At 36.5% G+C, this 15,866-nt stretch overlaps 1 protein-coding gene across 5 annotated transcripts in view; it reads right to left on the minus strand.

The window, feature by feature from the left end:
* pde9aa (phosphodiesterase 9aa) overlaps nt 1–14,938 on the minus strand; it is a 31,304-nt gene extending 16,366 nt beyond the window's left edge. The window contains exons 1-6 of one of the 5 annotated variants that reach the window (XM_047815398.1): nt 14,697–14,938; nt 6,993–7,063; nt 6,774–6,851; nt 6,012–6,055; nt 3,339–3,393; nt 2,927–2,997 (exon numbers count right to left, since the gene is read on the minus strand). In XM_047815398.1, coding sequence (XP_047671354.1) covers nt 2,927–2,997; nt 3,339–3,393; nt 6,012–6,055; nt 6,774–6,851; nt 6,993–7,063; nt 14,697–14,759 — 382 coding nt within the window. In that variant the 5' untranslated portion in view covers nt 14,760–14,938. Of the gene's footprint in view, nt 1–1,001; nt 2,068–2,926; nt 2,998–3,338; nt 3,394–3,608; nt 4,322–6,011; nt 6,056–6,773; nt 6,852–6,992; nt 7,064–14,696 lie in introns of those variants that run through there. The other 4 variants (XM_047815399.1, XM_027174680.2, XM_047815400.1 and 1 more) reach the window with 4 other exon arrangements.
* Between the last annotated feature and the right edge of the window lie 928 nt (nt 14,939–15,866).

Genomic DNA, 15,866 nt, shown 5'->3' on the forward strand with positions numbered 1-15,866 from the left:
CTTCTAGCAAAATTAAAAATAGTCATTTTTCTCATGGCCCATTTTTTTTTGCCCCAGAGTCTAATGCCAAGTAGAGCAGCAGAGCTACCACATGAAAACATGGTTTAGACAACCCTTAAAGCCTATTAAGTATCAAAAAACAATAGACAGAGCTTTCTGATGAAGAGTAAGACACTTCCAACTCCGTCTTCAACATCTTGAACAATGTGTATTTGAATATTTTCCAGCCAATCTATGTGATAGTGATCCACAATATGGTTCACAAAAGCATCGCTATATGTATCACTACTATATGCTGGTTTGATAAAATAATATTTCATGTTTTTGATTAATGGATCATTTTGCAGACTGGCCATGTGTTTAAATATAACAATAAAACTTACTATTACTGACAACAAGGGTGCAATTTGACCATTTTATTTATAATTTCTACACAGGAATGTTAACGATGCTGTTAATCATACAAGCACAAATTCCAAAATTATCAAAAAATCTAAAAAAATAATCATTTTTACTGTTATAAAGTAATTAAACAATTGACAGGCTTAGGAGGTATCGCATTTTCAAATATTTCACCACACATCAGCCATTTATCTCAAATAATCCATAATTCCTTGGATCCATGTTAGCTGAGAAGAGATTGCAAACAGTTTCTAATCAATATGCCTGGTCTGAAAAGAAAATCTGAAAAGATGAAAAGATGAAATTAAAATCGATAATGGTCTGGTGAATGAAAAGTAGCAAAGACAACTTGTTAAACGTCAGCAATAAATCCAACTTTGATGAAAGATGTTCAGTATGACAGTTAACGTTTCACCAAGTTAAAGACTACAGAGCATCTCTTCATCACATGGTGCCATTCCAGAAGAATACAAACCTATGAAAATTAATGTTTAAAGGCTTTAAAGCCTCGGATAAAGCGATAGAAAATGAGTGAGAGTGAGTGAGCTTTAAAGCCAAGACAAACATGAAGAGAACTTAAAACTTAAGCTGGTACAAACCTCACATTGCCAGTAGCCTGACATCTGAGCAGCTGTAGCTCTAATTAACTTTGATAATAAATCCTGGTATATGGTACAGTAAATAATCTGTAATCATCTCTAGCTCGCTGTTATCAGGTCCGGTATGTGTAAGCAGACAACACTTTGCTATCATCACATCTCTGATCCTGTTTCATAACCCAAATCACATGCAAAATTATGCCAACTTCCTCTCTTCACCCTTTATATAAACACTACTTACACACACATATTATATTAACTATAAATAATGTTATATAAGGTGGATGTATATCACGGTAGTATGAGATGCAGGTCAAATGCCAGGTTTTACAGCTTCTCAGAAAGAAAGAAACAAACAGTGACTGTGTGACTTACAATCTGTTTATATGTAAAAGTTATAATGATTAATCACAAGTGCAAACCAATACGTGAAAGTGCTTTTCTTCCTGTGGTACAAGACCTCAGTTTCTCAAAATAACTGCCATTATTTTTCCAATTTAGGAAAACAAATATTTATATTTTAAATCAAATATAAAATTCTACATTGTAAATTTATTAGGTACACCTACGTTGCGTCTTCACTCATTTGCCATTTCATTGGTTAAAACAAACATCTAGGTCAGTGTTGATGTAAAACTGCAGACTGTACTCCATCTATTGCTTGTGTTCCCTTCTTTATATACTGTAGCAGTGACCAGCATTTTGTTATTGTTATTTGGATTCAGTTTTTAGAGGCACAGTGAAATTGGACTGAGTGTGTGTCGCACTGCATTGAGTATATCAAGTACAATGGCATTACCGGGATTTTTAAAAACTTCCTCAACACCCAGAGTTTGTTAGAGAATAAAGGCCATCTTTTTCAATGCACAATGCGTGACGAACATTGTATAGTCTGCTAATCACAGCACTGCAGATAGCTCAACATCTTTTGGATTGCTGGACTATTTCTTAACTCTGCAGTGACATTTACACTATACGGCCCAAAGTTTGTGGACCTCCGTTCTTCTGGGAATGCTTTTCACTCAATTTTGGACCGTGGCTTTGGTGATTTGTGCTTGTTTAGATCAAGAACATTATTGACATCAGCACTGAAGTTTCTTGAGCAGGTCTTGATATTTCAGTTTATCTCAAAAGTTTGAGGCCAAGGTGTTGTACAGGCCATTTGAGATCTTTCACACCAACCTTGGAGAACCATGTCTTCATAAGTGTCCCTTTGTCATGCTGGAATTGGATTATAGCCCTTAGATCCAGTGAAAAAAAATATCATTCAAAAGACTTTCCCTTAATGGGATACACCAACACCTTCAGCAATTTAGCGCAATCAGTTCACCTACTGGCATGTTTTGAGAGGCAAGAGGAAACTGAGGAGCTCGATGAAGCCTAGGCAAACACAAGGAAAAACTATGCACAGTAACCCAATCAGGATCATATTTGAGACCTTGGCGTTCTGCTGTACCACTGTCGTTTTTACTACTAAAATCTGTACTCAGTTCACTTTTACCATTTTTTACTTAGATTTTCTTATTCTATAGCATTACACTTGAAACCATTTCCTGAAGCTTATCTAAAAAATGTTAATACAGTGGGTTCAAACTCTTGATAAAATTGTAGATACGGTGCTACCTTTAGCTAAGCTTGTCTTTTCTTTATTGTACTTGCTGCAGATAATAGGAATAATATTTTTCTTGATTGTATCCCAAGATATTTGAATCGATTTAAGCCAAAAAATATATATGCTTGTATACCTTATAACAAAATTACATTTCTCCAGAACCATGGTGCAACACATAACATTACACAAGCTTACACACAGAGCAAATACACAATAGTGAGAGACGAGTACAAGACTGCTATAGTTTACATATCGTTATGTAATTCACTACATGATCATTAAATATGAAAACAATAAAAACAATATGACTTACATTCAACTCGTTTTTCCAACATGGCCAAGCGATTTGTCACTTCAGTCTTCAGCTCATTGATCTTAAAAGCCCTGACGAGAAAGGTTAAGAAACATGTGGATATGGAGATATGTGAGAAACAAACCAATTAAAATCCATGCAAGGCAACGTATAAAACTGCACACGGCAGCTGTAGAGCAGTAATTACATCGAACTGCAGAATCAGGAAAGATAAAACATATTTATTTCCACATTACAACATGGCAATGAAAAGAGAGAAAATTCCTCTATAGGTAAAAGCGACTACTTCCTGTTTGATATGACGAGGATAGATAGGAAGCTGCATATAGCTTTGAGGTGCAATGCACAGTAAGATATTATCAATGAGAAAGCACAGATAAAGTAAGAGATGGAGAAAGAAAAGCATTAGTACCTGGAGAACTGCTCTGCTACCTGAGTCAGAACATTCTGAAAAAGTTCTTCTTTATCTACAAAAGGACAAAACAGCAAACACGTTCACCCGCTGTTAGAAAAATACACAATGTGGCCCGTTGGCAGCAGAACATTACAGTTCTTCATCAGAAAGCATCAGAGTGTGTACGACGTCGTCAGGGCAAACAGACGAAATGGAGAGTTAATAGAAGTAGCATGTAACCAGGCAGGAAAGGATAGAGGCACAGAAGGACTCTCAGTTCTACCTCACCTTATCATGTACTAGAGATACTCTCTTCTGGGTGTTAAATGGTGGTTCTCCGTTTCAGTTCCCACACACACACACACACACACACATAGAATACACACCAAGACACATACGCAAACATCTCATCTCTGATTGGTCCATAGAGACACGGTGGACAAAGTTCAACCAAGAGGACCAATAAAACACAGAAACAGAACAAAGCAGGTGGCAGTACACATTTGGTATTGGTTGTTTTCCAGTGCATGATGAGTTTTTTTTTTCTACAGATAGAGAAAGCGCTAGGTTAAGGGTCACACAGTCACTCGAGGAGCCACATCTAAAAATCCAAATGAAACCAGTCATTCAGTTTATATGCAGTGAGACATAATGTTTTATATGAAACCTGTTTAAACACACAAACAGGAGTCGGATGAAATCAGGGTTAGTGATAATGAGGCTCCAGTGAGTATTAGTAATGTTAGTTTAGGGTTAGTTCTTGGGTTACTGATGCCAGGGTTTGTGTTAATAATGTTCAGGTTTAGGATTAGTGAGATTAGGTTTAGGGTCTGTGCTTTCAAGGTTAATGTTAATGTTGATGATGTTTGGGTTAGGATTAGTAAGGTTAGAGGTAATAAGGATAGTAAAGTTAGTTTGTAATAATGTTACAAAGGTTAGAGTCATTGGGATTAGTGTTAAAGTTACTGAAGTTAGTGTTCGTGAGATTACTATACTACTTTAAATACTCAAATAGAAATTCCGCTGTGTGTGTGTGTGTGTGTGTGTGTGTGTGTGTGTGTGTGTGTGTGTGTGTGTGTGTGTGTGTGTGTGTGTGTGTGTGTGTGCGCGCACTGTGTAAAAGTTTTTTTATGTCAGACATTTTTCAGAATTGGTTTAAAGTTCTATATGAACTAGTGATAAGAGCCAGATCAAATAAACACACAGCCCATAACCCCTCAGTAAAAATGTTTTTACGTGATAATAAAAACTCTTCCTCTTCTGATTGCACGCACATCTACAAATTTATACAGCATTAGGCCTACTAACACCAACTTGAACCGCCAGAGAGACCTCAAAGTTTAATTTTATTAGAATATAAACTGAATATAAATATTGAGAATATTAGGCAAATATATGCACCACCCTTTCTAGTGATTACATATTTGTATTAAATTTGAGTTATATAATCTTTGAATTAGGTCAGGCTCATTTTTACTTTTTTTCTGATAAACACTTTTAAGACTGAAAAAAGTCTAAATAAAAAAGTTTACATAAATAAATAGCTTAGATGCATCTCAAATCTTACAATAATGGCTAATAGAAATTTTAAGAAACTTAGAAACACTAATATTCAGAACCTACTAATCCTAATCATCAGAAATTTCTTCCTAATACTCATAAACAACTAAACCTAACAGTCAAAAATGATTAAGAAACTACTAACCCTAAAACTCAAAATCTACTAGCCCTAATACTGAAAAAATACTGAAAATCTAAAACTCAGAAACTACTAATTCTAATATTCAAAAACTCAAAATTACTAGTCAGTGTTATGAACCGAAAACTCAAAACCTTCTAACACTAACAACCAGAACTGATTAAGAAGCTGCTAACCTTGATACTCAAAACCTACTAACCCTCAGAAAAAGCTAATGCTAATAAAATGCTAATGCTAATACTAATGCTAATGCTCAAGTACTAGTCATTGGTACAAACCCAAATACCTAAAACCTTCTAACCCTAACATTTGTAACCATATTACTATAGAATCAGTTAATAAGCTTCTAACTTTAATATTCAGAAACTAATTCAAGATTAGTCAAGTCAGTGGTACTAACCAAATAATCAGATCCTACTAATCCTAATACTCAAAAACTTTATTACTCAGTACAACAATCTCATAGTCTGAACATGCTCATGAACTTGAACACATTTAACCTACTAACTCTAAAGCTTCTAATACTTTTTGGCCATTAATCTCCACACAATCTATTACAATAATCAAAGACCTGTTGTAAGAAATGTCTGTGCATGTATTACGAAATCTATTAGCATTTAGTATTTAGATCCCGTATTCAGTACTTTGCAGAAGCACCTTTATCAGCATCAAATCTTCTAGTAAATATGAATATACAGTATATTAATAATACAGTTATGTCTTGTCCTGTAATCATCTAGAATAGTACACATGTGCAATTCGAGACATATATCACACACCTCATGTGTATCCTTATCTCAAACCTACCTGGCTCAAGAAGCTATATTTATTCTCCTGTCCTAGTACATATAAAACACACTGCATTTGTTTACAGCAGTTTGTACAGGCGGTGTGTTGTTAGGTGGTGGATTTTATGAAGTCTGATATACTTACCATAACAACTAGGTATGTGTGTGCCTAAAGATTAACAAACAACTTAATATAAAACTCACCAGCCAGCTGTCCTCCAGTGAGGGGAATTACTTTGTATGGTGACCTATGAAAAAAAAAAAAAACAAGGGGAAACAAGAGCTGGTTACAGAGCAGCTGGTGTCGGGCCAAAAAGACGCTCCCTTCACTGTGAGCGCTCTTACTATCTCCAGTATGAATGTACTGATTGGCTTCTGGCTCAGCCTTAGGTAGTGATTAGTTTTGATTGCCTCTACTGTTGCTGCCAGGCTCAGGAAAGCTCTTGTGATGATTCATGGTTGTTACATGTAGATGAGCCCCTTTCTCATTCCATTATGTGGATATCTGATAATATCTGTTAAAGAGTCACAGCCATGAGCACAGTCACCTGCCTGAATTTGAAATATCCTTTACAACAATTAGTCATTCATTACAGTTTCAGAAAAAACCCAATTCACTTAGTTACTTGAACACATTCAACCCTATGGAATATTCGAAATATTCCTCTTCAAGGTATCCTCCTATTGGTAGATTTTATTCATGGCAATGCTCACATTTTTTCCACAGAACTTTCAGAAATCGCTGAGCACTTCATGTTACACAGTCAGACCAATGAACGAACCTCACACCCAAAGATGTTCCTTTATGATGTAGGATTGTGCCTGCGACTGATCTGAATATCCTACATATCCATTTGCCTTTAGATGTCTTTTCGCTTTCGAAGTGCCTTTTCCATTTGAAGTATACTTGCTGGATTAAGTATGAGAATGCAGTATAAGCATGAGAGGGGTCAGGGGGGTGATTACCTCTCTGAGTTGCTCGGCATGGTGGGGTCGATGGAGACCATAGCGCCAGTTGAATCCAGGAGAGAAATGGATGTATTCCTGTCAAAAGCAGATGCACATGCTAAATATGGGAACACTTCAACTAAAGAGGACAGACAAGCACACACAAATTCTCTGTCTCTCTCTCACACAAAAACACACGCACACACACAGACACACACCCACACACAGACACGTTACCTGGGCAACCCCATGGCTGTGCAAAAGAGCTCCTTGATATCACAGGGACTACAGAACCGGCTGAAAACCACCTATTAGAGGCACAAAGAGTAAGGTCAGTCCCAATTTTCAACATCTAAAACCACTTCTCTCTAAGCCAAGGCATCATTAGAAAATAAGAGCAAGAAAGCTTTAAACTATGGCATGTGAACTATGTCCATGTACAATGTATATCACCACATTAATAAAACCTTCCCGAACCTTCACTTCCTTGAGTCATCAGATTTAATCCACAATATACTCGTACACAAGCAGTTTGCACTCTACTGTAAAATTCTACGTAATATCTCCTTCTTTTATGTCAGTTAAAGACTTTGGACAGGAAACCATGAACTTCAACCTTACTGAGATTTCTAACACAATAGATAGAGTCTGTTGTGTGAAAGCCTGAGTGGAGTCAGGTGAGTTAAATGAAGTAAAGCGTGCCGTGCTGTTAACATAGGATCGAAGACTGAAGAAACAAATATATGAAGCTCAATTACATTGTTATAAACTAATAATTGACACTATGTGACATTAGTGTATGTCTTCACATTTATGAAGAAACGAGGAGACGCGACGTGTTTCTGGACGTATTTCCCGATTTCCAGACAACGCTAGAGGAATGAAGTACTGAGATGTTTTGTTCTTAATCATCAGTCACCATCAGTTATTGACAAGTGATTTCGATAGAATAAAGATAATAGTGGGAAGTGGTAGCTGAGTAGTTAGGACCTTGGACGCTGGATGCCACAAATGTAAATGATATGTACTTTACTTAGAGAAGTACTTTTAAAAAATTAAACAAAACTTGCTCTTCTACTCTATAGCCCTGCTCGATCCATGTTAAATAAAGTGGCTAGCTAATGCACTTCATTTAAAGTCAACTCACTAACACAAAGTTTAGAACGTTTGCTCAGGCCCTACACTGTATTGTAATGTACCAGAGAACACAAAAGGAATGCTTAATAGCTGGGACCATGTCTCACCTAGTCTGTTCTATCATTTTTGAGCTAGAGAACTGAACTGAAGTGAACTGAAAAACTGGAAAGCTGAGTATGTATTGTATTCCATTCGCTCCTTTATTTCACCTTATATGTATGTAAGGTGTATATATACAGTATATGTACTGTATACATATAGCCTTCAGGAATGGCAGACAAAGCTGTCTCAAACAAGCAGTTATGTCAAAGTTGCTTTAACAAGAAACATGGCAAGCACATCACGCTGTAAAAGACACACACACATACACACACACACACACACACACACACACACACACACACACACACACACACACACACACACACACACACACACACAAAACGTTATTGCTATACTGGAAGCTTTGGGAGAGACGATGATGTGTTTTTTACAAAAAAAATGGCAATGATGTAGAGGATAGTTTATATTAATAAAGTTGCTAAAAAAAAGTATTGATTTTCCCTATTAATGAAGACCTTTTTGACAAACTTTACATCGCAAATCAAATATTAATTATATACACCGGCAAACATTGACACAGACGTTACAGTGTTGAAATGACATAGTCAATGTCTTTTGGCTTGAATCACAGCTAAAGATCCCTTATGTCTAGATGTCCCAGAGGACACGGCTGGCCATCTGTCATAATTGATTTCTTCTGAGAGAGACAGATATCGGAGTCTGTATAATGAAACACTGTTAGTTTGAAACATGCTTGAGCTTTTTCTGTGCTTAACACTCAAAACATGATTAAAAAGTATAGCCTGGTCTGATTGATATATATATATATATATATATATATATATATATATATATATATATAATAATTTATCTCACAGTGACTCTTACAAGGCAGCACATCCAGTTTAGCATGGCAATAATATTAAAATATTAACACTGTATGGGCATAACAGGGATGTGGGGTTATCAAGGGTCTGTTAGGTTGGAGTAAAACGGGTTACTTTTATATATTTTACAAGCAATGTAGCCTACATTCCTCATTTTCTAGAAGTGCAGTAAACAAATGTCGAAATCTGTGTGTGAATATTGTACTTTTCAAGCGCTTTTATCCAACACATGCACACCTTTCATGCTGAATTCCAAATGAGAGATTTGAATTGATCTCTTTTCTTCTGCTTCACACACGAACACTCGAGTGCTCTCAACCAATGAGCTATGGGTCATTTTTATACGCCGCCCTGAGAACCAATCAGATGGAAGCGTGTGCTTTTGATGGCACAGACAGGCACAACAAAGCTACAAAAGCAGGTGCCAAACACAAGTAGCACTGCGACTGACTAAGAGAGAGACAATAAGACAGGGAGACAGGCAGTGAAAGCGAATGACAGACACACTGGTAGGGAGGGGAGAAGAAAAAAGAGCCAGGTTTACATAAGTAACTTAATCAATAAGAAAAATCAATAGAGAATATTAAACCTCAGAGGAATTACTTTCTTTGTTCTTTTCACTCTACTGCTGCTTTTCTTTTAACATTTTGAACACACACAGTGAATTCTGTGAGCTTCATAAAACTTGTCAGGAATGTGCACAACTGGGCCAAATTAAATATTGTGAATGCCATATAAATTACAAATGAACCAAATATCTTCTGAGCGGAATCCAGACGCTCGTTAAGAGCTGGAAAACTTTAACCGAATGCAGATAATGCAGTCTTTTGTGACTCCTACTTGCAATAAACATCAATTAAATAATGTAGTTTTTCATCTGATGTAATATTTGATGTAATAAATGATGTAATATATCGAAAGAGATACTCAATAGAGGTGATTAGTAACACTGTTCTGACCAGGGCAGAATAATATCACATCATGATACAGATGGTCTTTTCTCCAATAAATAAGAACTATTAGCAAAAGATGAGAAAGAGAGAGAGAGAGAGACAGAGAGAGAGAGAGACAGAGAGAGAGAGCGAGCAAAATGAGGGACAGTGAGTGAGCTGCCTCACCATTGAGTTTCTTCTAACTGCTGTTTGTGCTTTATTATTATTATTATTATTAACCTTTTTATTAACACCGTTCCTTTGTAGTTGCTTTGGCAAAACAAATGTATGATTAGTTGTCATGCTAATAGAGCACCTGGGTGTGTTTGTGCGTGTGTGTGTGTGTGTGTGTGTGTGAGAGAGAGAGAGAGAGAGAGAGAGAGAGAGAGAGAGAGAGAGAGAGAGAGAGACTGTCAGTGAGGGGTGTATAGGTGTGCGTGTGCGTGTGTGTGAGAGTGTGAGTGAGTGTGTGTGTGTGTGTGTGTGTGTGTGTGCGTTTGTGTGTGCGCGTTTGTGTGTGTGTGTGTGTGTGTGTGTGTGTGTGTGTGTGTGTGTGTGTGTGTGTGTGTGCGTTTGTGTGTATTTGTGTGTGTGCGTGTCAGGACTGAGAGCTCTTGACACAGCAGGTGTGTTAGACAAAACAAACTGCAGTGATTGACAGTTGACAGCACAAAGCACAGCTCCAGTACCTCGAGTTCAACAATCACACAAACCACACAGACAATTTTAAACAGAACGAATACACGATCAAGATCTCAAAATACTCTGCAGACATCTGAACCACAACTTAAAGAAGTACTCCAGCATTTTGCAACTTAACTCTGTTCACTCTGTCTGTAGAGCATGTGATTACCACAACACGTTTCCCTGTACACAGAAAGAAACAGAAAACCTGCTCACTTGAATCCTGATTAGAATCGAAGTCTACGGGCGGTCGTGAATTCTCTTAATAAATACGTGACAATAGATCAGAACTTTTGAAACTTCTAAAACTTGCAATGAAGCTAAACATTAAAAAGTCATTTGATAAAACAGACTTTTACATTTTCCCAAAGGTTTCACTGTATCCATGCCTCATAAGAAAACCAACACATTTCTTCAGTGAGAAAATCATAAAAATGTAAAGCTCATATTACAAATTTATCGACTTATAATATAAGCTAGTTATATGTACAAAGGGAATTTTATCAGTGCAGGTGTACAGTGTGTCTACAATAACTGACAGACGATGTAGAAAGACATTTTGGTTAAAAAAAAAAGGAGTATTCCTTTAATATCCCACCCACCACTTCACTCTTATTAAAATTAATAAACCTATTAAATGAACAGAGAGAAGTCTTGAGAAGTGTCATGGACATTCAAACACCATAACTAACTTTTCTGTTTTTTCTTGAATGTACTCCTATTTAGTTTATCCAGATAGAGGAGCTCTAGAAGATTGATTATTTATGACTCCTGGACAGAAGAGCCCATATGAACACAACAGTAAAAAACACATTTGGTTTGATATCAGTAGTATCTCTGTGGCATCTCATTTGTATACGATGTAGAAGTGTGTCACTGCGTGAGACTGTGTGCGCCTGTATATGAGTGCGTAACAGTTCTGAATGTTTTAATCAGCCGAGGACTTTAAGACATTAATATGCCGATTGCTTCACCCTATTTGGAACGACAGCCGAGTATCAGCCGGAGTCCCATTTCCATACAGATGTGCATGAAATACATAATATTTATATATACAGAAAGCGTGTTTATCTAACTTAATGTATGACTTATAACAGCATGACAAAGATTGTATAAATGATTTCAGAAGACATCATAAGTGCTGGATGATGCTATACTGATATATATTATATTGCTATACCGAGACATCACACATGAGAATACACTTTGCATGTTTACACAAATAGCTATCGTTACACCACAACACTGTTGGTTACTGAGTACACAGTAGATGGATAGGTACAGCTTTTTAAAACATCTTGTTGGAAGGAGTCTCCAGTGTCAGTGTTGTGTAAAAGTCAGGGCAACATGTTAGCAGTGACATCTCAGTAACATGACAAGCTGCATTAAATCGCATTTAATTATCTCAAGAGAGAATAAAAACGCAGGTGTGCGACTGATTATAGCTGTTAATATAAGTGATATCAGATAGCTGTTAATATAAGTGATATCAGATAGCTGTTAATATAAGTGATATCAGTAATCAGTATCAGTAATAAGTTAATTAAATGCAACATAAAGCACAGTTACTTTTTTTCTATGTAAGTCTGCTTTATGTTGCATTTAATTACCTTAAAGTTGGTTATTTTACGTCAACATGTTTATAGTAGGAGAAAATTATGCAGAGCAGATAGACTCCAGGACCAGGGTTAGGAGTAGCTGATTCACTGAATGGTAGCCAAGTAAGTGAGAAATGTTAAAAGATATTTTAGATAAAGTATCAGCTTTGGATTTTGTCAATTCATTGACAACGGATCTCAGTCGTACATTTCAGTTGTACATGAACCTTTTATAACGACAAATACACAAATCATCAACGATATAACAAGTTTTAACGGTTGGGCTTATATATTATATATAAAATATTATTCAGCAACACGGTATTCTACCATTTTTATTTTAGTTTTTAAGTTTAAGTTTTATTTTATTTCCTTTTTTTTAAGATTGCATGAAATTTAGAAAAAATGCAGATGGTCAGCTGAACTCAGACTGAAAAGAAGGACAAAGGAAAATGCAAATCACTGAGCTGTGTCTAATTTGACTCCTTATCATTTTCACGGAGAAACAAACATACAGTTCACTGGTTAACTGTGACCAGACAGGGAACCAAACCACTTTATGTCCTCCTTTTCTATTCTTAGGAAGTAAATAAAAAAAATCGGAAGACTGTATCGAAGTAGAAATGCCTTAATAAGGCAGACGAAACATGAAACAAATATATCAATGAAATAAACCATGCAATACTTTGGTATCAACTTCCACCCCCAGGACTAGAAGAATGGTTGAGTCCAGAAGATTGCAGTCACTAAATGAGAAAGCATTACCTCATTTCCGTATATCTAAGTGGCTGTAATATAGTGTCCATGTTTGCTTGTGTAAGACGACTGTGAGATGAAATTAAATGGACACAACATACACAAAGAGTCTTTCTCTCAGCTGCTTTTAGAGCCAGATACTTAAACACTTCCAGATACTGGATACATAAATCTCTTCTTGTGTATTTTAATCACGTCTCCACTCTGAAGAAACTGTAAGAGGAATTGTAAGTGGCAGAACGATTAGGGATTTTTTTTGTTTTTTTTTGTTAATCCTACCCAATTCATTTACAAAAAAATCACTGCGAGTCAGCTGGAATCCAGAAGACACAACGATATAATTCCCAAAATATCTTCTGCATGAAAGCAGTGATGGAAAAAAGCTACACGACAAACTTAATAATGCTGTCCTGATCCTGATAATAACCCAATTCAACACCAAGAAATGTGTTCATAAAACTCTAATTGTCTCTGAAGTCTAACCACCAGCCACAAACCAAAACTTTACGAGATGACTGGGACTATTAAAAAGCAGAGATCAGTGAAGAATGACTCGATTTACCGTAAGGACACGCAATGGAACTTTTTGGATGGATGGATGGATGGATGGATGGATATAACCTTATATAGACACAACAAATAAAACTCCAGGACACCAGGATATTTCTAACCTACTATACATACATACATACATACATACATACATACATACATACTGTATATAAGTATTGGTGATAAATGTAAAATCTGAATCATTCTGATTGAATACAGTATATCTGTAGATCTAACCATTAAACTCTCATAACAGCCGATAATTAGATAATACGGCATCTAATTAATATTGATTTACATTATCCCAGGGTTCATCTCGTGGTTCCGCAGCCGTAACGATCCTATAAACTGACTGAAGGAACTTTTTTCTTTTAAAACCTAAACCATGTGAATTTGTACATTAATAATATAAATCAGATGGAACAGTGCTCAGTTTCTTGCTGGCGACCTGCTGGTTATTACATAAAGCTCTACTTTGTAAAGGCATATTTTCTAGTTCACATTTTAACAGGTCACCAGTTTCCTTTGTTTGTCTATTGCAGAAGCAAAAAATCGATCCTATCCTTTCTATCTGCAGTATAAAAGTAGGATATGGCACGGTAAGGCACGTGAACCAAAAACATAAGAGGAGTAAAATGAATCATGCAGTAATTTGGTATTAATGTTCATCTTCTGGTTTTCACTGTAGCCGTGATGAGAGTAAACCTTAATCTTTTTGACTTTTCCTTCTCTGTGAGCTGCTATGTATCTGTTCTCCAACAGGCTTGTGATCTGCAGGTGACAGGCTGGATATCGTACACTTGAATATTTCACTGTTCTCATGATAGAGAGAATATTTGCATATTTACTAGTTTCCTTGTTCGTGACATGACGGGCTCCATCATATCAACCATATAACAATGAGGTGACTGTAAACCATGCATAGTTTGGTAAGTATTCAGTGTATGCTGATTTCCACTGTAGCAATGATGACAGCATAATGTGAATTTCTACAGAAGATAAAGATCCATGCCATCTTTGTTTATTATCGATTATAACCTCTTATAACTGATTACTTTCATCAACTTACAGATTGAAATAGCAGTCAGATAAACAGATATATATATATATATATATATATATATATATATATATATATATATATATATATATATATATATATATGGTTGGTGACCTAATTAGGTTTAATTTTACACTGGGACACTACATTGAATTTATACTAAACAAGTCTGATCTGATGAAAGCTTTTAAACTTTAAAAAAAGAAGAAATTCATAATTCATGCAAATAATACAGACTGTGCCTGAAATGATTCTTCCTCCTGGTTACCTACCTTCTGTATCCTGCTGTCCACGTCCAGATAGATGATCCTGTAAGCGGAGGACGCGGAGCCCATTTCTTTCTCTCCGTCTCTCTCTCCCTCTTTCTTTCTCTCTCTTTGTCAGACCGAACTCCAGCCTGGAAAAAAGAAATGAACAGCAGCAGTGTATCGCAAATACATCGAGCTCTCAAGCCATCTCTCTGACACACACACACAGATATACACGCACACACACACACACACACACACACACACACACACACACACTCACACACACACTCAAAAACACGCGCGCGCGCACACACACACACACGGGGGAAATAATTACGCGAGGGTCACATCCATGATGTTCTCCACCCACGTGTAAAGTGCGTGTGTCCTCATAACTGGGATTATGTACAGTATCATTCTATACAGCAACATTAACATGAATAATAAGAAATAAAATCTTACAGCCAGACAAACCCTCACACCCCCTTACAGAAAAGTCACACACACACGTTATGGGATCATAAGCGTTCACACGTTATCGTGTTCATGAGATAAGATCACGCGTGAAAACACTCGTGATGGTGCATTTCACCGTGTTGTGCACTGAAAGTGCGCACGTGGCGTCATCACGTGAAACTCACGTGTGAAATGGCTCTGCTATAATTTTTGCTGATTATGTAAAAATTACAAGCGTAAAAATAAAATAATGATTAAAAACGTGTGAAATAGTAAAATGTGTGTGTGTGTGTGTGTGTGTGTGTGTGTGTGTGTGTGTGTGTGTGTGTGTGTGTGTGTATGTGTGTGTGTATGTGAATATGGAGTGTTTAAAAAAAAACACTCAGGTTTCAGGTGTAAAGTTTAAGTTGACTTTTCTCTAAGGGCCAACAAAGAAAGAAAGAAACAAAGAAGAGAATATACTTTCCATTTGTAATTTAGTGTTAATCTGTAAAATCACACACAACGGGAGTGTAGATTGTGTATGTGAGGTGTAGAGTGTTGGAGTGGAGTTCAGTATGTTCAGTGTGCAGCTCTAACTGCTCCATTCTCACATCAGATCATGTGTTTGAGGGAATTTTTACTCCCACACGCTTCATGTGTTTGCATTTACCATTTAGCGACTTATCCTCATGCTAATACAAACAGTGTAGGGTCTGTTTGGTGTAGCAACCAAGTGTGTCTTCATTGTATCAT

The sequence above is a fragment of the Tachysurus fulvidraco genome, chromosome 6 (assembly GCF_022655615.1).
Source record: "Tachysurus fulvidraco isolate hzauxx_2018 chromosome 6, HZAU_PFXX_2.0, whole genome shotgun sequence".
Lineage (NCBI taxonomy): Eukaryota > Metazoa > Chordata > Actinopteri > Siluriformes > Bagridae > Tachysurus > Tachysurus fulvidraco.